General features: G+C 37.9%; 1 protein-coding gene across 2 annotated transcripts in view; it reads right to left on the bottom strand.

Moving 5' to 3' along the window:
- Nucleotides 1-11618: 11618 nt before the first annotated feature.
- TRMT11 (tRNA methyltransferase 11) overlaps nt 11619-27272 on the bottom strand; it is a 51135-nt gene continuing 35481 nt past the window's right edge. Inside the window, exon 13 of one of the 2 annotated variants that reach the window (XM_077779409.1) lies at nt 11619-12175. In XM_077779409.1, coding sequence (XP_077635535.1) covers nt 12044-12175 — 132 coding nt within the window. In that variant the 3' untranslated portion in view covers nt 11619-12043. The remainder of the gene's footprint in view (nt 12176-27272) is intronic. The other variant, XM_077779410.1, reaches the window with a different exon arrangement.

The raw sequence follows: 27272 nt of genomic DNA on the forward strand, positions 1-27272 counted from the left end.
CCTATTACAAAACTCCTGGTGTCTGTGCATTTTAAACAACTTGTTTAACCATTCCTGCTTCATTCATCAATCACTGTGATTCCTCTTAGAAACTGACCAAAAAGCCACCCATCCCTTCTTGTCAGTGCAGTACTACAAACGTCTCCTCTGACAGAGCAACTAACAGAATCAGTCTCTACCCAGACATCTCAATATAATTCACTAAAACACACTCTGAAAAGTACCTGATCTTTCCCTGATACATGGAAGATAACTTCAAATATAATCTAAGACATAAGACTTCAATTCCCAGCATCCAAAAGTCAAGATGACCATAGACACCATTATTAGATAGTTACCTGTGGAGTAGCCTTTATTTCTTGCCCCAGAAGAATGAAGAAGAGTGAAAATGGAAAGAGGAGGCAGCAAAAGCTTGCCAATTTGGATACTCTCCCTGCCATCCTGGGGCTTTGCTCAAGCTACTTTATAAAGGAGAAATAGTGCTCACAAGCTTATCATTTATTGAGTCTCTGCAAATTAAGAGTTGTCTCTTTCAAATGGAAGGGGCTACAAAGGGCATAAGCGTAGGATTCCTTTGCTAAATTGTACCAGAGTTCACTGACTAGAAGACATTCATCCCTTCCACATTACCACAGACCTCTCTATTTGGCACCACACAAGAAACAGTGGGCCAACCCAAAATTCCTATCTGCACTAGACAGAGCCTTTCTGAGGCTAGGTGTGGGCACACACAAGTGAAAGCCTGCCTTATCTCTACTCCTTGCTTCCTATCTTCTGTGGATAAACAAGGGCTCCAGCCTCAGGCTATCAGGCCAGTTCCCCTTCACACATGCAATTTAGTTGCACATGGAGTCTGCATTCCTTCCCAAAGTACAACTTCCTCTGAAGTAAATAGCAAACTCTGCCTCTGAGAGGATGTGGACATTAATCCTGAAGTAACTGTCCTACAGCAGGCTTGTATTTTCTCCCAACTCACAGATTTTTCAAAGTGGCCTTGACCATAGCTTTTCTTGATTGGAAACCACTTTAAGAACCAAAAAGGAATCAAGCATCCCCCGAAATAAGCCTCAGATGACTCCAAAGGTGGCAGATCAGCAGCTACAAAAAGAGCTACATTCTTTGCTTAGTTATGCATCTAAGAGAGACCACCCCTTCTGGAGGTGATCAGAGAACTCAAGAGAGGATTTGAAAACTGACAATAAATCAATCCACCTTTTATCCTCCCCTATTAGGCTCAGTAGCCTGTTCACATACATCTCTTCATTGGAAGCTTTGAAATCAAAAGAAAGAGTTTCTCAGACAATATCCTGTAGGATTCAAGTCCTTCCACTGACAAACATGCCTGATGGGTTTAGCTTTAGGTTCTGGGTTTTCCCTTCCCTTAGGACACAAGTTTTGCAAATGCATTATACCCATCATCTCAATGGATTCTTATTCTAAGGGAGATAGCTAAGGAAACATTACTATTATTATTTTTATGTTAACAGTGAGAAATAGACACAAATGAATTAAGAGGTGTCCTGATAGGGCTGGGATAGACCCTCTGACTTCTGGTCCTTTGTTCTTGTCATTATTCCACATGGGTGTTGCAATTATGGCTTCACATCTGGACTACCCTACATTGTCTGACATTGAGCTAAACCATCTGTGACAGTGGTTGTCTTTGGGGAGAGAGCTGAGCAGCTGAGGGACCCACTGGGAGGGAAAGAGGAGAAGCAAGGAAACTTTTCACTGGATATACCCTTTTGAACTACTTTGAATTTTAAACCATATAAATTTATTGCCTATTCACAAAATTTAAATTAAAAAATTTAAAAAGGGCTGCAGAACTTTATAGAGGAAGCATGAAAAAGATGGCTGTAGAACTTTATAGGCGGAAACACGAACATTTAAAGAAAATGGTTAAAGCATGAAAAGAAATAATACGTACTAAAGGAGAAAATTTTTCAATTCCTTTAAGATTGATTACATCCCCTCACCCTGCCTCCCCACCATTTCCAACCTTGTTAGTACATCACCCAGAGAACAGTATATTGAAAGTGTGCAGTCTTGTGGGTTTGTTTGTTTGTGGTATTTTTTTTTTTTATTAGAGACGGGGACTCAGAATAAGTATGATTTTGTTTCATAATTTAACAAAAATTAGCTTAGCCAAAGACTGTAGATTTTCAGCCCAAGAACACACCTGTATCATCATGTCCAAGGTAGTGGGTATACATCAGGTATGCAGTAAACGTTGAAGGAGAGGCAAGCAGAGAATAATAGAAGGAGAGGATCAGAGAGGAAAGAATGACAAACAAGAGCTACAGGCATTCCATCCTTCCTTCCCTCTCCTCCTCATTACTGATGAGTTCTTTTCAAGGTCATCAGAAGATGGTGACTTAAAAAAAAATGCTGGGTGCTCTTGTAACTCCAAGGACATGTTGAAAGGGAAGTGCAGGGCTTCTGAGCCACTTTCCTTCAGGGAATATTCTGTGTCTCACAAGACAGAACAATGGGCCTTGCTGCAAAATTCTGAAATAAGCAACAGTGTTTGAATCATGAATCATTTTTTTAAATTTATGACAGATTCTTTGAGGTTGATCAGTAAAATATCTTTTATGTATATTGCTAGGGATTTCAAAATCATGACACTTCAACAGCTCATTTGTCTTGTAGTAGAGAAGCAGCTCCTGGAGACAGAGCTTGCGTTTGTCCTTGGAATTAAGGACAAACATGAGTTGGCAGCCCACCATCTTTATTTTTGTCAGCTTGCTCTTCTGCAGGCCTACACCATCAGCACTATGTGAGGAGTGAAATTAATAAAAATTGTCTCCCTCACTGCAGGAGGCCAACTGGAGACTGTTTCTTGGCTCTGGAGCAAGTATCTGTCAGTCAGGGTCAGAAAGGTTTCTGCTGCATTTCTCCAGGAAATCTCTTATATAGTGTAACTGGGAACCCAAGAAAGCTTTGAGATGAGGAATCTAAGGCTCCAAGGTAGTAATACTTAGGCAGCATTAAGCATGTGGCTCACTGAACTCAGTCATTAACTGAGACCCAGAACCAAGAGAAAAAACAGACCCTAGAATAGTGGCAAAGCTAAAAATCCCAGGGCCCTTTTCTCAAGAAGTCAAGCACCTCAGCCACAGGGCACCATTTTGTAAGAAGCTAAAAATTCCTGAAGAGTCCTTGATGTCATTATCATAAGGGATCAAATATCATGGGAAGGGAGATCCTCCTATGATCAAATACAGACTCTGTAGCAAGGCACAGAAGTCCTATATGATCTGGCCCTCATTTCCTTTCCAGGTTCATTTCTTCTCTTCATCCAATATATTTAACTGCAGGCATATGAACCACTTGAACTGTACCTAAATTGTGCTTTTTCAGATGCTAACCCCTCTGCCCAGAACTCCTCTCCCTCCCTCTTCCCTGGACATCATCTGGCAACTTCTATTCCTTCCTCAGGAGTCTATTTAGATGTCATCCTCTCCCATAAGTCTTCCTTGACCCAATCCTCTCCCAACCCTAGGTTTTAAATGTAGTTTTTATTATTATTCAGGTATGGTAAGACCAAAAGAACAGAAGACAGTTGTCACTGAAAAGACAGATTGTTCCTTTAAGTTCGCAATAGTAGAGGGCATGCCTTATGATGCATGACCACAAAGGGTTAGTTGGGAGACAGAGGGGGACAAAGAGAAAATGTGGCCAAGAGTTTTTATTGGAGTTCCCATGGGAAAGGATGGCAAAGCTGGAGAAGCAGGTTTGGGATTGGCTAGTTTGAATAGTTACAGTGGGCTCTGGGTTGTAGGGTCTGTCCCTAGTTGCCTGGTACCTGTGCTTGGAGTTATTAGGACAGAGGAACAGTGGCCCAGAGTAGAAGAATAGAAAGGAGGTGGTAGCCTTTGGACTGCTTAGTTGGTTGGCCCTAGGGAGCAACCTCTCCAGGGTCATCAAGGTCCCAAATCAAAATATCAGAAACACACGTCTACCACTGTTAGAAGTGGTTAGGTTCCTTTTATACTCACCCTGGGCTTAGCCTATGAAAGGCCTGGCCACTATTTTAATTAACTACTTAGTACCTCATTGTTAACCACCACCCCCCACCCCTGGACAATAAGGTCACTGAGGACAGGGGCAGTGCCCTTTTCATTGTTGAGAAAGACAATGAAGACACAGAGATCAGTTTGACAGTCTTCAAGTTCTAGCCCTTGGCTCTGACACAGTAGGTGAGATCCCCTACTACAGGGTTGAGACTCTTGGACCACTTACCACTGGTGGAAACATCAGGTCTTCTCCCAGAAGCCTTATTCATTACACATTACTTGCCCTTCAACTTTAATTAGGAACCCACTCAGCATCATGAAAGGTCTCCTCTTTGGGTTCAAAAAAGCCAGACTGAAGGCAAAATAAAGTTCTGTTATTTTCAGATCTGTTATGTTCTGATCTGTTTCTCCAAAACTACATGAGAAGAAGTTTACAAAGACAAAATTAAAAAAATAAATTTTTATTCATTTTTATTTATTTTGCTCCAAAAGATAAGACTGTTTGTAGAATTAAATGTCAAAGGATTTTATGACATTTCCTGGCAGAATTTCTGTGTGAGGCTTTCAACCAGTCAGTTTATTACAAATTAGTAGGAACTTCAGAAAAGGCTTTCGGTGGGTCCACCACAGCTGGAAAGAGGTTTTGTCATGAACGTTGCCAAATCCATAAGAATATATAAGAAGGGGCAGGGGGAAATTGGGATTTTTGGCTCAACATTTTTTAATAAATGAAAAAACAAACAAAACTCCCAATTTAATTAAAATTTCCCCCATATTCTGGCCTACCCTGTAATTTTTATGTTGCTGCCCAAAAGCTATTATGTAGTTACTTAAATAAGAGAAAGGAAGGGGAAGTATTTTTAATTTTAAAGGATAAGGAGAAGAGAGAAAAAGCTCTGAGTTTGTCTTTTTCCATGGTAGTTAGCTTGGGTATTTCTTTAGCAGGGTTTTTCATAGAGCAACTAACAACAGCTTGTCAGTTTCTTTAAGGCCTATAAGTTTAGACATAATACACTAACTTCTACAACAAATGGTGTACATCCACCCAATTTGGGCAGAAGCTCATAACCCCGAAGCTGGTACTGTTCTTTAGAGCTTCAAGTAACACAACAGAGTAACTTCATCTCATTAGTAATTTGAGTAGAAATTTCCTGTAATAAACTTGGAATTGCCTGATCCAGTCTCACGAGCACTGGGTTGTGCCAATTCTTCTTGCTAAACACACATATCATGCATGCAGAGAGAAGAAATGGGACAGAATGAACTTGAGAGCTGTGCAGTATATCTTAACTCAAGTGGTTATTTGTCCCATACAGGGGTCTTCTGCTCCCCACATATGCCATCACTGTCCAACTTTGGTCTTTCATACTTCACAGCCTGCTGTGCACTTCTCCAGACCTGTTCAATCAGGTTCTCACATTCAGGATTATCTAAACCTAAAAGTATCCTGTTTCCACCATTTTCTATTCCAGTATGTATCATGCCATCCACTGAGTCCCCCACTGGAACCCGGGACATCATCTCTTATTCCTCATCCCTGTACCCCAATCAATTACCAGGACCTGCCCATTTCACCTTCGAAATATTCTCCAATCAATCCTTCTGCTGCTGTTCTGTGATCTTTACATCTCTAACCTGGGTGACTGCATCAACCTCCTGACTAGCATTCCAACTCCTAAGACCCTCTCTCTCCACTCGAAACCACTATCACTTAAGTGATAGACCAAGCCCGATAATATAACCTTCTCACTGAAAATCCTGAGGTAATTCCCCATCTTCCCTCAGTGTGGCAAGAGAGCAGAGAGAATACTGAAATCCTCCTGCCACACTTTCCAGCCCTACTTTGTTTGCTTCCCAGTTCCCAGTTCCCACTTCAGTGGCTCTGAATTACATGTGATTCCCTCACACACCACACTCTTCCCATGCCTTGGCATCAGCCAATCACCAGCAGGCAAGCCTTAAAACATATATAACAGAAAAGTAGAGTAGTACATGCAACTTGTACAGGGAACAGCAGTTTCTACTAAAACAAAAATTTTGGGTTTTTTTAAAAAACATTTTCTGGGATCTAGAAGAAAAGGTAAAGAAGAAAAGTAAAGGTAATTTGTCATCTGGAATTCTTATTTTCTTGCTTTAACCGGGATGAGGAGTCCTTTTGGAGTAGATTATCACAGCTCCCTCTTTGATACTGGTTGTGAAAAACTTTCCCTACCTGAAACTCAAGCTAATAATCAGCAAAGACAACTGGTTAAGACTTTGGTGTCTGACAAAGGACAAAACACTGCACTATTCGAGCTAACTTTGGAGCAATGTACTGAGACTTTCTGAGAAGGCTTGGTCAAGGACTGCCAGAGAAAACATAGAACAAATATAGAGAAAATTTCCAAAGCTCAAAAATTCCAGATGTCTCTGGATAGGGACATGTCTCTGGATAGGGAGCATGGAAAGTCTATCAAATACCTTGACTATCAGCCCATGGTTGAGTGGCTTTTGCAATAAAAGGTATAATACCATTGTCATACCAGATGGTCCAAAAAGCCAAACACTTGACACAGATTACTTTCAAGGGCTAAAGTGGTGTGGCTGGAGTCAACTGATTGGACTGGAACAGCAACACTGTAACCTGAGAAACTGTCAACAGCAGTGACGCACGACCAACAGCTCTCTCAGAGTGGAGCAAAGATCTGAAGTAATCAGTCTGCCAGGAGCATGCTGGACAACACCCATGCAATGTGGTCTCCTAAACCGCAAGGCAACCAGGTCAACTTCTGGCAGGAGTCACAAGCCTGGCACCAAATGGTAGGTCTGCATCAGAAATACAGTCCTTCATTTTATGTCCCATCTACAATGGTGGATGTGTTTGAGATAATGACAGATCCAGACAACAGTGATAGCAATTTGGTTGGTGCCAGCTCAGCCAATAGTTTTATTCTAGTTAGATCTCATCAGAAAATGACCCAGACAGTTCTGTCAGCAGCCACAATCTGTTTCCACTATTTGTAGCCTCTAAGGAAGATGTCTTTAACCTACCAAGCTTTAGTTTTCCAACTGACAGACCAAACCATAGGTCATTAGTAGAAGCCTAAGAGTCAATAAAAATACAACAAGGCTCAGCAAGGAGGGTAGTAACCGGAGCTATGAGAGCAGCTTTGCATTCCGCCCACTGACCAGGGCAACCCCGTCCATTTCTATTTCTGTATACCTGGCACTGAGTTTAAGCTGCCACAGTAACTCGCCGAAGACCACTTGGCTACAGCTGAGCCAATCCAATAGTGAAAGGGGTAGCAGGCATTTGAAGGAATCTCCTAAATGCAACCTAAATTATGAATCAAAGATAACATTGAGCCAGCACCTTTGTCTCAGACAGTGGTAGGACAGATAGTTTTCCCTGAATGTATAGCTGCCACTTTTTCATGTAAATCGAAGATGCCAATGGAGCTAAGCCAGTTGCATTTCTGAATATATCAATTCCATCTGACAAGTGAGGCTTGGGCTCTTCTCACCTTGGTAGTTATGAGTCTCTTTCATCTCCTCCACAATGGAAATAAGAGGTCGATGGTCAAGGTGTTCAGTTTAGACAAAAATATAGTCGCTTGCTAATAGTTTTACAGAGGGGGAGAGGCAGAGGAGGTGGAGACACTATCTCTTTTTTTTAACGGTGCTCCTACATCCCCAAAGATAGTCAGTACCTCCTTAGATATACTGAGATGCAAGATATCTATGGAGAATTATCTCCCCATAAATAGAAGTTATAGAAAAATGAAATAATTCCCCCCCCCCAAAAGAGAGAAAGTTCTGATGTTTGTGCCAGTAGAACTCAGACTTGTGTGAGATCCTCCAGTCCCTGATTTATAAATGAATACATACGTAAGGAGCTTTCAGATTTCTGAAGCTCACCAATACTGATTTTGACCATCTTGACCCACTTCACAATCTTACAACACATTAAATATTTGCATAGTCCAACAAAACCCAACTCAAGTACCATTTACCATTTTCAATTCTAATTTTCTCCACAACATCTTTTGTTTGTTTGTTTTAATTTGACCAACTTCATACATAAGCCCAGCTAATCTTCACTGATGGATATTTGGGAAAAAAAAGAGTTCTTCCAGGAAGGCTTGATTCAAGGAAAGATCTTAAAGTAATAGAGCTCAAAGCAGATTCCTTTTTTTAGGCAATGCAGTTTGACATCACTGCAATATTATCTTAGTGAGAACATTCAACTTCTGGGACAAAAATATACTAAGTATGTCCTAATATCCCAAGAAATAAGGCTAGCAGTTACAGAAAGTGAAGCTGGCTTATCTTAACATTCATCTATTAAGCTCCATTTTGTTCCATGAACCAGGCTTCTTAAGAAACTGCCATGACAATTTAGCTTCCATTCCCCTAAGAGCCTGTCTTCAATGGCTCATGAAGGAAGGGATAAGAGCCAAATTCCAGGTTGGTCTTAGGTATGTCTGAATGTCAATTGGCTTATCCCACACAATGAAACATATGAACATCCTGAGGCAGACCTCTGTTAAGGGAATAGGGTCAGGTTCCCTGGTAAGCTTTTTCACCCCAAAGGATAGACAGGAATGTGCTGTCTCTATGATTCTATGGCTAGATAGAATCACAGATATGTTTAGCATTCCATTACAATTCTTTACACTCTAGACCTTATGTTCTCAAACCACTCTGTTTTAGAGAAGATCTCAATGTTTTAGTAATGTACAAACATCATCAGTGTAGTGTTATTGTGTCCATGTGTATGTTCTGGATTAAGGTATTTTCTTTTTGTTTGTTTGGATTACAAACCACATTACTTGATAAATATCTGAGAAAAACGGGAGTGGGTGAGTTGGAAATGAAAGTACGACTTAACTTATTCTAGGAATACAATCCTTCTAAGAAAAAAGATTCTTAAAAGTGTTTAAGTTTTCTAAATAACTTTATAATGGAGCAAAACCATGCTCTTGTAAAAAGAGCCAAGGTCCTTATTCTGGTGTAATTTATTCCCTTTGGGTCAAACAGGAAAATCAACAATGAGGTCATCAATTTTCTCAGCAACACCCACCTCCATTTCCACCCCTATACTCCATTAATGAATTTATTTCTTTATGCCTTGCTTTATCTTCAAAGAATTTTTTCCTAGTAGAACCATTAACATCAGCTTAGTTCCATTGTACTTTTTTATGGAGACTAAACTGGTGTAGAAAGATCATTTCCCCCCCAAAAATGCCACATTCAATTTTCAACACATAAACATCATGTTCAATTCCATATATTTTTGGATTAGCTATACCTGATAATACTTCCTGCATAGGATGTCAGCAGTTCTTCTAACTCAAAACAACTGAGGTCTTTGATTCAAGAGCCAGATTTGCTTATATTGGCACCTAGATAATATAACCTTAATATCTAATTTCCTGATGTTAAAAATGTCTAACCCCTGCTTCTTTAATTTAATTATAATAAGAGTATAAGACATATTACCTCAAAAGCTGTTTCTAAGTCTCAAACTTTTAAGCGAATTTTTCATCCAGTAATACAAACACATTTCACTACAATGCATCTGGTAATGTTAACTTGTCCTCAACTTTCCCTACCAAACTTGAAATAAGGTTCTTTTTCATTGTAATCACCATTCATAAATATGAAGAGAAGCTCAAATTTTAACAGTTTTCTCCATAAGAAAACAGTGGTAACACTGATTTACCTCCCAGAATTTCATAGAGTCTGAAATATTTTATTGCTCAATCTTTGTATTTAAAGAATTAGTCATTCAGAAGTTAGAGGCAAGCTGGCCAAAACCTGGGTCACAATGGGCAGGAAGTGGCTAAGAAATCTGTAGCCGATTTTAATTTTTTTTAATCCACTGACCACTCTGGCTAGACACACCAAAGACCATCTACTCCACTAGTACTTTACACTCTAGACCTTATGTTCTCAAACCACTCTGTTTTAGAGAAGATCTCAATGTTTTAGTAAAGTACAAACATCATCAGAGTAGGGAAAAAAAAAATCCCCACGAGAATAGGGAGGAAAGAGGTTACTTCTGATGAAACACCACCAAGGTACCCATCTGGATTTTATGGATATTTAATACATACCAGAAAAAAATATAGATTGTGCCATACTGTAAACATGAAATAGGCCAGCCAAGATACCACCTAGCGTTCATACACAGATTATACTGTAAATTCATACTACAGGACTATCCAACATGCAGGTATTTGCTAGGTGACATTCCTGCTGGTAAGTGTATAAGGAAAACACAGAAACCAAAGCACTCCTGGAGATGATCTGCTAGAACTTATGCAAAACGTAAGAAGATCCTGATGCCCGAAACCAAAGTCTCTTTTTTGTGTGTGGAATAAGGAGTGGAGACCTCTGCTCTAAAATCAAAATTGGTTGAAATTTTCACTTCTGGGCGCCAACTATAAAATAACTACACACATTTCCACCTTAAGCCAAGTGACATTTCAAGAATAGAACACTGAACTTATGATAAACATGATGAAGAATTAAAGATTAGAAGACCTCAGTTAGTAGTAATAAGAAATAATTTGAAGACTTTTTTTTTAACGTTGGATAATTTTAAGGACAAAGTGCCTAAAATTAATGCTGTAATTTTTCCAGAACTATTTGGGCTAATTTTTGTGATAAGCAAAAATTGGGGCAAGGCTAAAATCTCATGTTCCAAATTTAGTCAGCTACAAAGTTGCAAACTCACCCTCCATATAACCTCAAAAAATTCTAAATAAGATGGTTTATAACAGAAATACTGAAAATAAATTATCCTTGAATACTTTTAGATTTTCCCCAGTGTACCACAAATCACATCCAGAAACCCAAACAAAATAATCCCTGAAATGTTTGAGATCTGCTGCTGAGATTCAGGGTTGCAGGACAAGAAAAGGAAAGAGAACTAAGAGAATGGCCCTCTCTCTCTGTCTGCTTGGGCAGCACTGGTCTTTTGGAGGTCCTAAGCCATGCAAATTCAAATGGGAAGTCCATAAAAGCCTGCAGTAATATTAAAATAATAATAATAATAGCATAAATAAAAATAGGCTATGGTTAGAGGGAGAGGATCCGTTTACTGCCGCCCTGCTGAGGTACATTTGACCACCGAAAGCAGGAAAGCTATTAGCATCCTTAATTAATGGGTAGAGTGGTTTTCAAACAAGATATTTTCATGATGGACACAATGTAGACTCAGCAAAGTTTCCCCTTCAAGAAAAATATAGCTTCTATTTCAAAGAGCTCTGATTAGGCCTAATACCATTAGGGAACCATCAAGGACTTGTGTTGTTGTTACTGCTTTTAACTATCGGTTACTTTCTAAACCAGAAATTGTGGGTAGTTAACTTGACCAACAGTCAAGTTCTAGGAATGCAGGAGCAAGTCCAAGGTACAGACAAGCTTCAGATGTGGACAGGCCTCAAGGAGTTGGGGAGCTTTCAGGTTGCCAGGTCTTAGCCTTTCTCCTCATCCCCATTACACTATCATTACATACTAGTCTGGAACTTATAAATAAAAATTCATTTCCTTCATCACATCCCCCCTCCCCAAAAGCACCAAATACAACACCACTTTAGGGATCCTCAGTAAACTTTATTAGTGGCACCATAACTCAATCACAATCAGAAACCAAATTAAACAAACCTACTAAACAAATAAATTATCGACCATGGTTAACTGCTTATAACATATCTGGCAGGAATCGGTTTAAAAAGTCAACAATATCAGTTCCCCTTGCAAATTAATTACCAAAAATATAACTGTTTTCAATTTCCATAATACTTGAAAGTACAAATATAAATTAAATACAGTTCCAAAGACCACATACAACAAAACAGTCTATAAAACAAAGCTAATTGTAAAAGAATTATTCAATTTACTTTGTAGCATTTATTTCATAATATAAAAGTATTTAAAACAATGTATGTTTTCTGTATCATACATGGAAGTTCACATCCAGATGTCTTTTCTGTTAAATCCTTACTCTTTTTCCATTGTCAAAATCTTCATTTTCACTCTTGGCTACATTTCTCTTCCTTGGCAATTCTTTTTGTTACGCCACTGAAATATTTCTCACGGAAGGAATTATGACCTTGGTATGGGAGAAAGTGATCACTTAACAGATGTGAATACTGGTCCCGGTTCTGGTTGGTAGGAAAACATAAAACACAAAGATGTTTGAATTATTTCTTTAGTTAGCTTGAAACCAAAGCAGCCATTTACTTTAAGCAAAATCCTGCTCTCTGGCGCATGTTTGTTTTTCTTTGTTATCTGAATTAGAAATACACCACCATTCTATATCTGTATCCTGCTTGGGTATTCAAAAGTGTTCCCAACTGCTTCACTTCGTGTGATCTGCACAACAATCCTCTGCACGGAGAGAACAAATACTTTCACTGGGAAAACAGAGATCCAGGGAGGGCACAGAGAACTACCCCAAGCAACACAACTCCAGACAACTACGTGCAGCTTCTGATCCACAGTTGAGCCAAAGTGAAATCACCTGTGACAGTAAGAATCCTCACACAAGGAAGCTTCTACTCCAATGATATTTAATACCAAGTGATTTATATGATGTCATACAGAGAGAGCTATTTGGAAGTAAAACCGTAGTCAGTTCATGAAATAAACTATTTCTGGCAACTTCACCACAGTAGATGAAGATATAGGCTAAACAAGTGATTTCCACGCTTTCAGATGTCAGAGGCAGGTAAGGCCTAGTGCTCAGACTGATGTATGGACACTGGAAATACAAATCTGGGTCAGAATGTTGTATTTCAGCCTAGAAAACTGCGGGCTAATTAATCTTCTGATCCAATTTCACTTGCCATCTCAAACTATGAAAAAAAAAATCTAATTAGAAATAAAATCTCTCTTCCTATGTACTATAAAATCAGATTCCATTGCAAGTAAATTGATATGATCTTGAGAACAGATGTAAAGATACAATTAGAAAATACGAAGCCTAATCTTTTATCCTGGTTTCAGTATCAGAATGGTATCTACGAATATATCTGAAACATAACAATCTTCAAATATTTTTCGTATTTTTCCTTATTCCTGTATGAAATGAGTATCTTCATCCTTTTCCTCATACCTAATACTTAATAAAATCCTAGATGTAGCCAAAATAAAATTATGTTGGCTGATTTGTTTATTCAGAAACTATTTTGTCAGAGAATTTTTTTTAAATCATACAAAATCCAAATTATTAAACATGCCCAGATTTCCTGATTCACTTTAGAAAAAGACAAAAGGTGTTAACTGTGGTCCCCTCTGCCGCCATCCTGTGCTGCAGCCTGCTGGGTTCCACTGCACTGTTCCACTGGATTCTGCACACACTGTTCCTAGGAATTTTGTTGGTTCTTCTCTTGCTCTCTTTGCCGTGAAGGCTTCATTCTCTGGCGAGTTTCTTTATTATCCTCTTTTCATGGTCTCAGGAAGAAGACGACCTGTGCTGTCGGCCCATCACCTTGTCCTGAATCCCTCTCCCGTACTCCCGCTGGGTGTGCCAGCTCCCCATTCGCTGAGTACTTCAGCAAGCTCTGAAGGGGATTATTGTACAGATAATACTATCCAATCGACTGTAAAAAGTTACAACTTCTTTTTCTTGGCACAAGAGGAAAAAAATACCATGCCTGAGGCGCTTTAACTGTATAGCCCAAAAAGAACAGGTATAGCGCTACTTATGTGTCATGTACTTTATGTCCACTGACTCATTCAATCCTTATAATAACCATGTAGGAACAATACTGCAACTGGTTCCATTGTACAGGTAAGGAAACTGCGGCACCGAAAGGTTAACTAACTTGCCCAAGGTCACACGACTCAAGTAAAAAAAAACAAGATTTCAAATTTCGAGCTCTAAACCTTTATTTTATCTTGCTTCTTATAATCATGCCATTAAAAAAATAACCATAAGAATACAGGTGGAGTACCAAATTTAGAAAATAGGTAGCTACTTAAATTTTATGACACTAAGTACATTACATACTTCTATAAGCATATGAAAACATGCCAATGGTTACTAATCCATGCTATATAACTTGCAAAAGATAAAGATAAAGATTATCGGATCAACCTGCAGGTATACAATTAAAGAACACCAAATGAAATGTGGCATTTACTAGGTATTTATTATGGGCCCAACTCAGTACGTTTTTTTCTTTTTTCTCTCTTTCATCCTATCTTTAGTTTACCAGGGCTCACACTTGAGATGATGATATTCAACTCTACATATTTTTCATCACCTTTTCATGACTCTTCTCTATTCACATTCCCTGCCCATCTAAACCAAGAATATCTGCAGATTTTTTTTCAACTCCATATCTCTAAGGGCCAAAGTATTTACTTAAAAGGAGAAGAGTATCCTCAAGCAACACAACCCTTGACGTCCCTCATAACTCAAGCTTGCCCCAGTGTCTGACTTCTGGTTTCTCTAACACTTCTAAACCTGCCCATTGCTATCAGTCATTATATCACCTATGTAGCATAAAATCGGTTCTGCTTATTTTCAGTAAGCAAGAAATGCTTCATTGAAAATAAAAACACACAAATTAGGAAATGCCCAGAGAGAAAATTATGGCAGTGAACGATTACAGATTACCCTTCCCAAATTTAACCACTAGTTAAATTTTGAAGGTTAGTAGTTACAAGGAATATGAATAAATGATTAAGATTATTGATTACACTATTTTTTGACACCATTTAAAAACTGTTATTATTGAATCATAGTGTATATACAGTGCTGCACGAGTTTCAGGTGTACAACACAGTGATTCAACATACATTACTCAATGTTCACCATAATAAGTATAGTCACCACACAATATTAACAATATTATTGAGTATAGTCTTTACACTGTACACATCTTCATTGCCATCTCCTATTTTATAACTGAAAGTTTATACTCTTAATCCCTCTTACCTGTTTTGCTTATCCCCCTACCCACTTCTCCTCTCGTAACCACCACTTTGTATATTTGTTTTTTAGATTCCACATATAAGTGAGATCATACAGTGCTTGTCTCTGACCTATTTCACTTAGCATGATACCTCTAGTTCCACCTAGGTTGTCACAATGGCAAGATCTCATCCTTTCTTATAGCTATCCATTGTGCGTATGTACCATATCTTCTTTATTCACTCATCTATTGATGGACTCTTGGACTGCTTCCCTGTCTTGGGTGTTGTAAATAATGCTACAATAAACACAGGGGCTGCATATACTTTCAAACTTGTGTTTTTGTTTTCTTCAGGTAAATACCCACTGGTGGGATTGCTGGATCATACAGTATTCCTATTTTTAATTTTGTGAGCAATCTCCGTACTGTTTTCCACAGTGGTTGCACCAACTTACATTCCCACCCAACAGTGCGTGAAGAGCCTCGTTTCTCCACATCCTCGTCAACACTTGTTATTTCCTGTCTTTTGGATACTAGCCATTCTGAATGGTGTAAGGTGATATCTCATTGCGGTTTTGATTTGCATTTCCCTGAAAATTAGTGATATTGAGCATCTTTTCATGTGTCTGTTGCCCACTTGGATGTCTTGTTTGGAAAATGTATATTCAGGTCCTCTGCCCATTTTTAATCAGATTGTTTGTGCTTTCATGCTTTGTTTTTTGTTTGTTTGTTTGTTTGTTTGTTTTGGTCTTGGACTATAGAAGTTCTTTATATACTCTGGAACATTAACCCCTTATTGAACATGTTGTTTTCTATGAGAGTATCTGCAGGAAAATTTGTACTAGTCTCAGATGGCCATATAATGGAAATACACTGCTTTTAGGCCTACCCCTTACCATGTAAGACAAACAGCATAACTATGACAAGAAATACATAAATTCTGATTCAAGAAAGAGCTTATATTTACAACTGTTTTACAAAAGTGAATTATTTTCTGCATCTTTTCCTAGCAGATTGTTATCTAAATTTTGCAGATAAGGAAATGGAGACTGAAAGAGTTTAAATAATCTGCCATGGATCAGCCAGTAAGTAGCATTTGTAGAACTGTAGCCTCGATCAGACTTCAAAGCCCATGCTTTTTCCATTACACTTCTTTTTTTAGTAGAAATTATATCAAAACAATGGCTAAAGAGTTAACTTCCCACATGGTAGATCAGTGGGTCATTCAAAATGGAATTTGACATTTAGAGGACATTCTTCACAGAACAGTAACATTATGGTAGCACATATTTCTGATCTAAACTTTTAGACAGAACCCCGTTAACCACTGTCCCACCCAGCCAATTTCCTGTCCTATCAGTACTGCTAATTCTAAACATAAACCACTCGAAGAATTTTAACACACTTGCCAAAGAAACCAAAGGAAGGCTTACAACTGGTAGTGTACTTTTATGTGTACACTGCCCTCTGCTGGCTGAAGTAGATAAATCCTTCTCTAGAGTATTTCCTAATGTGGGTAAAGATAGCTTGCTTAAAGCCCAGCTGACAGTCAGTCCCTCACTGTCTGTGAGTCCTGCTTGCTGTGAATACCTCGAGTCACAGAGCACCAACATGATCAGGATGGCCATTTGACTTCAGGAAATGTCAGCATTTATTCATATCATTTCATTTTTTTAAAGAATGATTTGGAAATATACAAATACATATCCACTTTGGTGATTCTAAAGTATATCATGGTCATCTACGCCTAACTTAGAACTGCAAATTATTCTCTACTAAAAGAAAGAAAAAGTACATAAACTAGACATTGTTCAAGTTAATGCTTATTCATTATTTTTACAACTCTACATCAAAAGGAGTAAAATAACAAAAAGACGTTGAAAGGAAAGTACTTCAGCCACTTACAATTTATTTTAATCTAAATGGGAACAAATTCTCAAGAAAACAAAACTGTATGTTTTGCAATAACATTTGAAATGGACTTTAAATGAAACTAATGACACCCTGAATTATACTGAGAATACACATATGTAAGTGTGTTTCTCAAACGGAGCATCACTAACTGCTCAGACTTTAAAGGAACTAAAGACTCTTCACTGAGAAGTCCACTTAGGTAAAACTATCCTGTAGTTACTGCTTTCTCCCTGAAACCTGCCATTCTTTGTTAGCCTCTCCTCCTTTAACAGACGGAAGGTGTTAGGATATTCTACAATATGGTGATTTAGCTGCTTTTTTGGTTTGCTTCTCATGAGAAATAAAGTCTAGGTACCATGGGATTCAAATGTTTTTGTAACACTGATTTCTGAAGAGTGATGTCAGGGTAATGACAAAATCCCATGTACTTTCAAAGAGAAAACTTTTAGCTAGCCGTAACTATCTGTTCCTTCTCTTCTTTCAAATGGATGATTTAAATATTGCTGAATTGGATTGTTTTTTATTCTATAAGGGCCCCAAATAATCCCTGAACAGCTACTATTCACTAAGTATCTGTTGAGTTGAGCAAAACAGTCAAGATCAAACAGGGCTTATATGCTAGTAGAAGACAGATACTAAAGACTACATACCCAAACATATTCTTACAAATTGTGATTAAACACTGGGAAGAAAGAGATGCTATAAGACAGCCACGTAGATGGGGTGAAGATGGTGTGAAGAGTATGGACAAAAAAGGCTTCCCTAAGGAAGCAACATTTATCTGAGACATAAGTATCTAGGATGAGAGGGGATGAGAGAGGAAACACAATATGAGAGGACTCTGAGACTAAAAAGAGATAAATACATTCTGGGAACTAAAAACAGGCCAGCATGGCTAAGGCTTGATACACAAAAGCGAAGGTGACACACAATGAAATGGCCGACACAAGCCAGAAATAGATCAAGCTGGCCTTGAAGGTTATGTGAAAGATTCTGAATTTTATTCTAAATTCCACAGAAAGTCACTAATGACTTTTAAGCAGGGGGAGCTGCATTATCTATTTACATTCTGGAGTCAGACATGCTACTGACATACCAACGTGCCATGAGATCAGAGGTAAGAGCTTACCTATGATCCTCTGGCTACTGTATAGGAAATATAACAGCAGAAGAAATTGCAGAAGGAGGGCAACCAGTTGGGAGACTATTGCAAGAGCCCAGGAAAGCAGCACTGCCCCATGTGAAAGGGGGGAAAAAATGAAAGAAAACTATCATCCACTCATCTCAAGCCATATTTCTGGAAGTTATCTTAACTCCTGTTGCCCTCAGCCCAATTATCCAATCAGTAATCAAATTCTGTCATGTCTACCTCCCCCCAAAACTCTTAATTCTATTAGCTCCTCTACAATCTTCACTTCAACCTTCTTTGTTTACAGCTTCATCATCTTTGCACCACCATGCCAGAAGCCTCTACACAGCTACCACAGGCATCTTTCCACAACTCAAACCTACCTGCATCCTAAAGCCCAGGCGATCTTCACAAAACATGAACTTCTGCTCCTCTCCTAACTAATATCCCTCATGGGCTTGCTGTCACCAAAAGGATCGACTTGAAGTTCTTTAGCATCTAACGACCTTTAACACTAGGCATTCTTTGGTCCCCCAAATACTTAGTATTTCAATTGTGATAAAAATGACTAGGGTTCCCTGAACGCTCCACAATCTCTCTCATGGCTCTGTACCTTTGCTTAAAATGTTGGCTTCCTCTTCTTTTTTTAAATGTTATTTATTTCTGAGAGAGAGAGAGGAGAGAACAAGCAGGGGAGGGGCAGAGAGAAAGGGAAACAGGATCTGAAGTGGGCTCCATGCTGTCAGCACAGAGCCCAACGTGGGGCTCGAACTTGCAAACTTTGAGATCATGACCTGAGCCAAAGTTGGGAGTCATCCAGGTGCCCCAATTGGCTTCCTCCCTTGATAAGCATCATTTTCTCAGGTAGATGCTCTCCAGTGTTCACATAGCACCTTGCACAGATCACTACAGAACTGAACATGAGATTGGGATGGGTTGGATGACCATTTCTTTCACTGTGCAAGTACTCTAAGGATAAGGACTATGACTTAGTCTCTTTAGCCTCATCACCTTACACAAATGGTCCCATAAACACATGCTGAGATATGAAAGCCAGGGGTTTCCCCTTAGAGAACATGTAATCAAGTCAAAAAGAAAACATACGAAAATATGAGAAGTACATGAATATAAAAAATCATTATTTCTCTAACTTCTGATAGCACCTTTTCCAAAATTTCACCTGTCCTAAAGACCTTAGATTACTGTTTATTCACTCACAGCAAAAACTTACAACCTTCTTTACAGAGAAAAAAAAACGAGTCATCAGGTATGAGTTACTATAAATAATCCCCCTCTTTACCTCTCACACCACCCCCATCCACATTCTGACTATAAAGCCAAAGTTCTCACTATGTCCTTTTACTGCTAAAGTGTTACTTTTATAGAATCCCCNTCTTTTCCAAAATTTCACCTGTCCTAAAGACCTTACTGTTTATTCACTCACAGCAAAAACTTACAACCTTCTTTACAGAGAAAAAAAAACGAGTCATCAGGTATGAGTTACTATAAATAATCCCCCTCTTTACCTCTCACACCACCCCCATCCACATTCTGACTATAAAGCCAAAGTTCTCACTATGTCCTTTTACTGCTAAAGTGTTACTTTTATAGAATCCCCCAAACTTTGATGAAAATATCTGAGGATAATCATCAATGTATAAAATTACCATTTAAAATAAGAGATTTCCCCTAGAAAAGCATCAGTTTGGGGATGAAGTTGCAGAAGGTCTACAGCCATTCTGAAGAAATCCAAATGGCTTCTATTATAATTACAGGTCAGGTTCAAGTTGTCCTTTTACTTACTGGCAGTTCCTGATAATGAGATAATGATTTCTTCTACCTCACTAGTATTAACCTTAAGCCATTTATATTCTCAGAGTGACAGTAGTTTATACAAAACAGCAGTTTCACTGCAAACAACAGAGTACAAACGGCCGATGAAACTCCTCTTATGATAAGTGAAAACCAACGATGCTGTCATCAGAGCGAAAGCCACCAAACTAACAATGCTCATCAGATTTTGTCAAGAAAGACTCCTGTATTCTTGAAAGATTAAAGCTATGATGTATATTCTTACATAAGGTGAGAGGAAGAAGGCAAAGAGATGGAAGAGAAAAACAGTCGGTAGATTTTCTTTCTTGTAATCAGTAGAGTGAAATGAAAGGTAAATGACAGTGCTGAATATAACGGGCCTCAGTTCAGCTTCGGGGTAATTACCCATGTCCGGCTTTTGTTTAAAAATCCTACTCCCCTTATCAAAGCTTCCCACTGTTCTACATCTGGTACTGGACAGTAGCTATAGAAACCACTTGTGCTAAAGTTATACAACTATAAACAGCACTAGGCCATTTCCAAACCAAGGACAAGCGGGTCAAAAGTCTGGCATCCAATACTATTAAGAAAAACCTCTGACATTATTCTTAATGGGAACAAGGTAAGGTTGGACATCTTCATCTCTAAATTAGGTATTCATATATAATCAGTACTTGCAAAAATTTTCATTACTTTGCAAGATATTAGGTTACCTAAAGTCTATTAAAAATATTTTAATATATATTAAAATCTTCACTGAGTTCTGAAAATGAGTAACATTTAATGATTCAACTTTGATATCAGGCACTCAGCACATAATTTCTTTCTAACTGTAAAGAGACCATCATGGATATTCATGCTATTATGATGAGACAGTCCTGTAAGTACTTTCTTTTCTTTTTATTAAAAAAAATTGTTTAATGTTTATTTCTGAAAGAAAGAGACTGAGAGAGACACAGTGTGAGCAGGGGAGGGGCAGAGAGAGTGGGAGACACAGGATCCGAATGAAGCAGGCTCCAGACTCTGAGCTGTTAGCACAGAGCCCCCCTACATGGGGCTCGAACCGAACTTGTGAATTGCGAGATTAACCTGAGCCAAAGTTGGACACCAACCGACTGAACGACTCAGTTGTCTCTAACTATTTTTTACATGCTTTCCACTAAAAATACATTAACTTTATAAAATTCAAAACTTAACTTTGTTTTTGTTTTTTTTTAATTTTTTTAATGTTTTATTTATTTCTGAGAGAGAGAGACAGCATGAGCAGGGGAGGGTCAGAAAGAGAGGGAGACACAGAATCCAAAACAGGCTCCAGGCTCTGAGCTGTCAGCACAGAACCCAATGCGGGGCCCGAACCCACGAACCATGAGATCATGACCTGAGCCAAAGTTGGATGCTTAACTGACTGAGCCACCCAGGCGCCCCTCAAAACTTAACTTTGAATGTTAAAAGAATACCGGACCAACACACCAGATAAAAATGCTATGACAACTCATTAGTTACTATATCTAAATGCTTTATTAAAACTAAGTAAGTCAGTGGCAAAGGATGAATAATAGACCAAAACATGCATTGGCATGCACATACATACTCTTCCACTTTAAATTGGAGACTATTCTTTTCCTAGTTGACTTTTATAAACTGTCACAACCCATTAAAAGAAAAATTAACAAAAATACACATGCATTTAACGTAAAGATCAAAAACAAGCAAAGTTACTTGGCTTGCCAATCAATTCAATAGTAATGATAGTACAATGGAAAATAAGAAACTGATTACCATACTAGTCATACTGTCATACTGGGGGGAGGTATCTATGATTAGAAATAGCCACCGGAAGCACCCCCTTGTGAGGTGCTGACTCCTCTATAATCCTAACCTTGGTGGTGGGTACACAGATGTTCACTTTATAATGATTCATTAAACTGCACACTCATGTTTTAGGCAAAGAATATATGTTAAAAATCTCACAGTTTTACTCTTGGTGGGTCATGAGGAGGGAAGAAGATGTATGGTCATGTTTGAATTTCAAAAACGCTAGGAAGATAATTCTAAGTTACGCATGTAATAGAGAATGAAAAATACACACACGCATACACGCGCATGCAAAACATACACACACAAGATACCAAGTAGAAATTTTGCCATTCACAAATTTTAAGGGAGTTCCAGAAGATCGTGCAGATTCCACACACAAATTTCCCATTTCCCTAAACCATTCATACCTTGGGACTCCCAGATCATATTTTGCAACTGACCTCTAAGATTCTATAATGTAACATCAGTATATTAAAAACTGTTTTACTGTCATAACTTGAAAATATGATCATTATAGCCATAGTATAATGGCAGATGCTCTCTCTACCTTCAGAGAACTGTGTTTTCTTGTAAATAAAAGAGACATATACTAGAATCCAGATATCTTAAATGATTACCTTCCTGGGGCAAGTAGGGGATAAACTTTTGCTTTTTCTTGGTTTACCAGAAACAATTTAAAACCATTATGATAGTATTAACAAAATATCCAGTTTGTTTGGCAAAATCCTTTAGTTGCAGAAGTAGAAAAGAAAAAAAAGCAATGATGACCTTTAACATTTAAATTCATGGAAAAGTACCATTAACAGCTAAAGTAAGTCATTCAGAACAAGATAACAGGAGATAAGTAGATGACATGGTCCTTAAAACTTAATTCAGCATGACATGCAGCATCATCAGGCTTTTATCTACTTTTACAAGCCTTTTTCAAACATTAAGTCAAAACATAACTTATAGATAATACAAAATAGTTTCCTTCTGACTTACTACAAAAAATAATTTTTAAAGACTCTTGGTCTTTCTCCCCTCTTATACATATGTATTTTGATGATAATGAATAATGTATCTTATTAATACAGACTTACTTTAAAGTTTATGTCTAATTACCATATTCCTACCATATTCTAATTACCAGTGTCACCTGGTCTTATTTTTCCCCACTGATAAATGACCCCACTGATAAGTATATCCTTCCTACCAAGCATTATATGACTGAAGTACTTTACACTTAATCTCTAATTTTTCATAGCTTTAATCAAAAGGAAAATATCCTCTGTCCTGGCATGATATAGGCAAAAAAACTAAAATATTTCAGAAAGTAAGGTCAGCCTGGGGGAACCATCTTTAATTAAAAAAGCTGCCAAGACAACAAACAGCATTAATTCTGAGAACGGATAAAGCATAACAAAATATGCACAGCAATTATGTCAGCAAGATACCAGTTTATGACTAGCAACACTATGATCATTCTAATACGTAGACTACTTATGGCAAAGACTAATTTCTTCTACTTCAAGCCATCCCTAAGTCATTTTCTCAAAGAAGTGACCTTGGCGTCTCTTCTCTTCCTTCCTCATTTAAAACATGTTATAATGTCAATGGTTCTTTCTCTCTCCAGAGCTTCAAAATCTCTCTCTGTACTTAAGTCAAATCCCTCAGTTTTGGCCACCCTCCATTCTGCTTAGTGAAGCATTCATCAGCTTCCTCTTAGTGGACTCGTCATTCAACCCAAAATTTAAAAAATTAACATGAACTCTCAGCACCTGTCACTATGACCTCCCAACATTCCCTATTTTAAATCACCTGAACTATACTGGCTAACTGTAAAATTACAACTGGCATACATAACTTTAGTCTAAATTAGTGCCCATATAATATCTAAAATTCAATCTACTTATACTTCAGTACTTCTCAAATCACTATCAGGTAGCATGTCAGGTAAAGAAGTCACGAAACAAACAGGGCATATGATGGCCCATTTAGTGCAATGGCAATTTAAGATACTTTTTTTACACTTAAACATACTATAGAACAGACTTCAAAACTTGCATGAGTGTTTAAAAAAAAAAAAAAACAGATTTCAAGAAGTTTCAAAATGGGCTCCTTGGGTACTCCTTCCTCTGTCCAAGTATACTGGTAGAAAAGGCAGGCAGCATGCTGTTACAGGTTGTTTTCACTGAAGATACAACCATGACACTCATATTACAACGGGTCCTCTCTGGACAGCTCTGCAAATTGGCATTCTTTTCCCAATGAGTTTTGTATGGGAAAAACATTTTATAGAAGTAACCACTGTGACCACAACTATATATAGCAGCGTCGACTACATCTTGTATCAACAGGAAAAATGAGTTCTAGTAAAACAAATCATATTCTACCATGGGCCCATGAACAATGAGGAAAAATGATCTTTAACAGAAACTAGAAATATGCCACTCAAGAGTATTTGCCTTTTAACCTTGGCATATTCCAAACGTAGAAATCTGTTTTGGTAAAGAGGTAATATGATGCATAACATAGGACAAAGAATTTCAAGTACAAAGAGTTTTGGTCTCAACTGAATCACTTCCCATTCTCTCAAATTAGCAAAATAATGTGCTTACATGGATCTGAAAGTTTTGTAAACAATAAGCGGCATAAAAGTGTTATATTATGTACTCTTTCAGAGGATATCAACAGGGAATGATGGTGTTTCTTATCAGGCATCTTCATTAATATGGGCAGCAAAAATTTTCTTCTTTGCTACTAATGCCCAATAAGCAAGTCTAAAAGCTACAGTCAATAATGAAAGATACAAAGTTTTATAAAATGCCCATATTCTTTAGATAGTTTTTGCATTTATAACTTAAGTTTACATTCTAAAAGGGGAGAGGGAGAACACTCTTATAACAAAATGTATTAAGTGGGCTGAAAGTTATACTGAGGTTAAATCTAACAAGTGACAAACCAAAAGCACAGAGAGACCATACACAAGAGTGTAAGAATCTACAATTAATAGTCTTCTATTGCCAAAATCAACAACGCTGAACAAGACTGAGAATAATTTGTTAGACGGGTATGAGAACTGTTTGACAATGTTGTCATCGCTTGAATTATAAAGGACTAGGATCTTGCTGCAATTACACACAGTCCTCTCCATACAAACAGAAGGTAGAAATGAAGTGATTAATTAAAAACCAAACACGATTAATTTAACATGACAAAGTATTTTCAGTTATAGTACACTGCATACTAGTTAAAACTCACTGATTAAATTTGATCTTATAAAGTGGCGCCTGGGTGGCTAAGCTGGTTAGGCATCTTGATTTCTGCTCAGGTCATGAGTTCGAGCCCCACGTCAGACTTTGCGCTGACAGCGGGAAGCCTGCTTGGGATTCTCTCTCTACTCCTTCTACCCCTCTCACACTCACATGGGCATATGCTCTCTCTCAAAATAAATAAATAAACATTTAAAAAATAAATTTAAAAAAGCATTAGGCTTTTCCCCTGATTCTTTTAGATCAATTTGGAAAGGACAAGAGTAAAATAATAAAAACAACCAAACAAAAATTAACACTGCCTTTATAGGTTTAAAAATATCTAAGGTGAGTGTGCTAATTTATCATTTTTATGTAGAAGACTGTCAGAAACATCCTTAGATCATTCTCTATTTCTTCTTCCAAGTAACAAATAAATTGCTTAGAGAAACATTATAAATCTGAAAAAAAATACTGGAAAAAAAGATTTTAAGTAAATTAAACTTATAGGAAAGCAAATGTGAAATTTTTGACAATAGGTCTCAATTTTGCCATTAAGATAGAAATGACTGGTGGGGCACCTGGGTGGCTCAGTCGGTTAAATGCCTGACTCTTGGTTTCAGCGCAGGTCATAATCTCACAGTTTGTGGTTTCAAGCTCTGCACTGGGGTCTGCACTGTCAGCTTAGGATTTTCTCTCTCTCCCTTTCTCTCTCTCTGTCCCTCCTCTGTTTGCTTGCTTGCTTTCTCTCTCTCTCTCAAAAATAAGTAAATGAACTTTAAAAAAGGGGAAAAAAAGAAAATTAACATTAAAAAAAGATAGAAATAACTGGCTTATTATGTGGCCCCATTAATGACTGAAGAATCCTTTCTTCATATTTGAAACAGTGTTTCAAGCCAGCACAACCATTATATGGTGCAAATACTATTTATGACGGCCACAAAGAATACTGATGTCATTCATTTTACTTCCTAATATCAAGACTTAACAACTCTAAAATCCACAGATAATATTTCTATTTTTTATACTATTACTATATTTAGTAGCTCAAATAATTAAGATGCTGTGATTTCTAAGAGCTGCAGTGTTACTATTTATCAAATGCCTTACTTCCCTCAACAAACATGTACTACATGAGAACTGAGACAACATGAGAAGAGCAGACTCTAACATGCAACAGAAGCATTTTATTCACTGTGATAGATGTGGGTAATTGGTAGCGCTGAGGACAGAGTTGTTTCCCCAAATTCATATAGTGAAGCCCTAACACCCAGAATGACTGTAGCTGTAGACTGGACCATTAAGGAGACGATTAAAGTTAAAGGAGACGGGAAGGGTGGGACCCTAACCCAACAGTGCCGATGTCCAAGTAAGGAAAGACAGACACCAAGAGTATACACACACAGAGGACATAGCAAGAAGAAGCCTGTCTGCAGCCCAGCAAGAGAGGCATCATCAGAAACCAAATCCTCTGGCACCTTGACCTCGGACTTCCAGCCTCCAGAACCATGAGAAAATACACTTCAGTTATTTAAGCCACGCAGTCTGTGGTTTTCTGCTATATCTGCCCAAGCCGACTAATAGATAGTTCACTGAAAAAGTTGGGCAAAGGCAGGGAAAAAATGATAATTCTTTGTAAATATACTTAATATCTTAACTTGGAAAACTTATATTCATTTATCAATCTTTTGATATAGAATCAAGACCCACAAAGATTTCCAGTTTTGGCATCTGTAAAATGATGCAAAAACTTAAAGACTCTTAGAAAGCAATCTGGGTACAGAAACCTAGATTGGGACAGCTTTTTTCTAACCTTTTATACTCATCTTACTCATTCCCAGTCCAAGAGTCTTATTTAGCAAATCACTTTGTCCCGTCTTTCTAAAGTATTCCACTCAGCCTTTATAGAAGTGACAACTTTATTCTCACACTCCCATTTCACTGGGACAACTAGCATTTAATTAGATCACATAATTACCATAAAAAAACAACCAGCATAAACAACTCACAAAACAAACACACTGACTCATGGCAGATAACTCAGTTGGTAGGTACAGAAGTGTACGGATACAGTAGATATCAACCAACTCACCAACTGGAATTATGTAACATGTTACAAGCATAGGTATTGGTATTTTAGATCAAAAATGGCCAGTATTAGACAATCAACTGAGTTTGAAATGGAGGTTAGTTAAGAGGACTTCTACTGTATATCCAAATAAATGTTACTCATCCAAAACTGTCACTTCAGAAGGTTGCCACTGTGCCCTACAATATGGAAACTCCTCTTTTAGAATTTCTGAATCTGCCTCATGTTTTAAATATACAGTGGTAGATCATCAATCTTGGAACAGGATTTGATTTCCAAAAAACAACAATTAAGTGATGGGTCTGCTATAAAATGTGAGCACCAAAGTCCAGTAATAAAATT

Source organism: Crocuta crocuta, unplaced genomic scaffold, assembly GCF_008692635.1.
Source record: "Crocuta crocuta isolate KB4526 unplaced genomic scaffold, BGI_CrCroc_1.0 scaffold914, whole genome shotgun sequence".
NCBI classification, from domain to species: domain Eukaryota; kingdom Metazoa; phylum Chordata; class Mammalia; order Carnivora; family Hyaenidae; genus Crocuta; species Crocuta crocuta.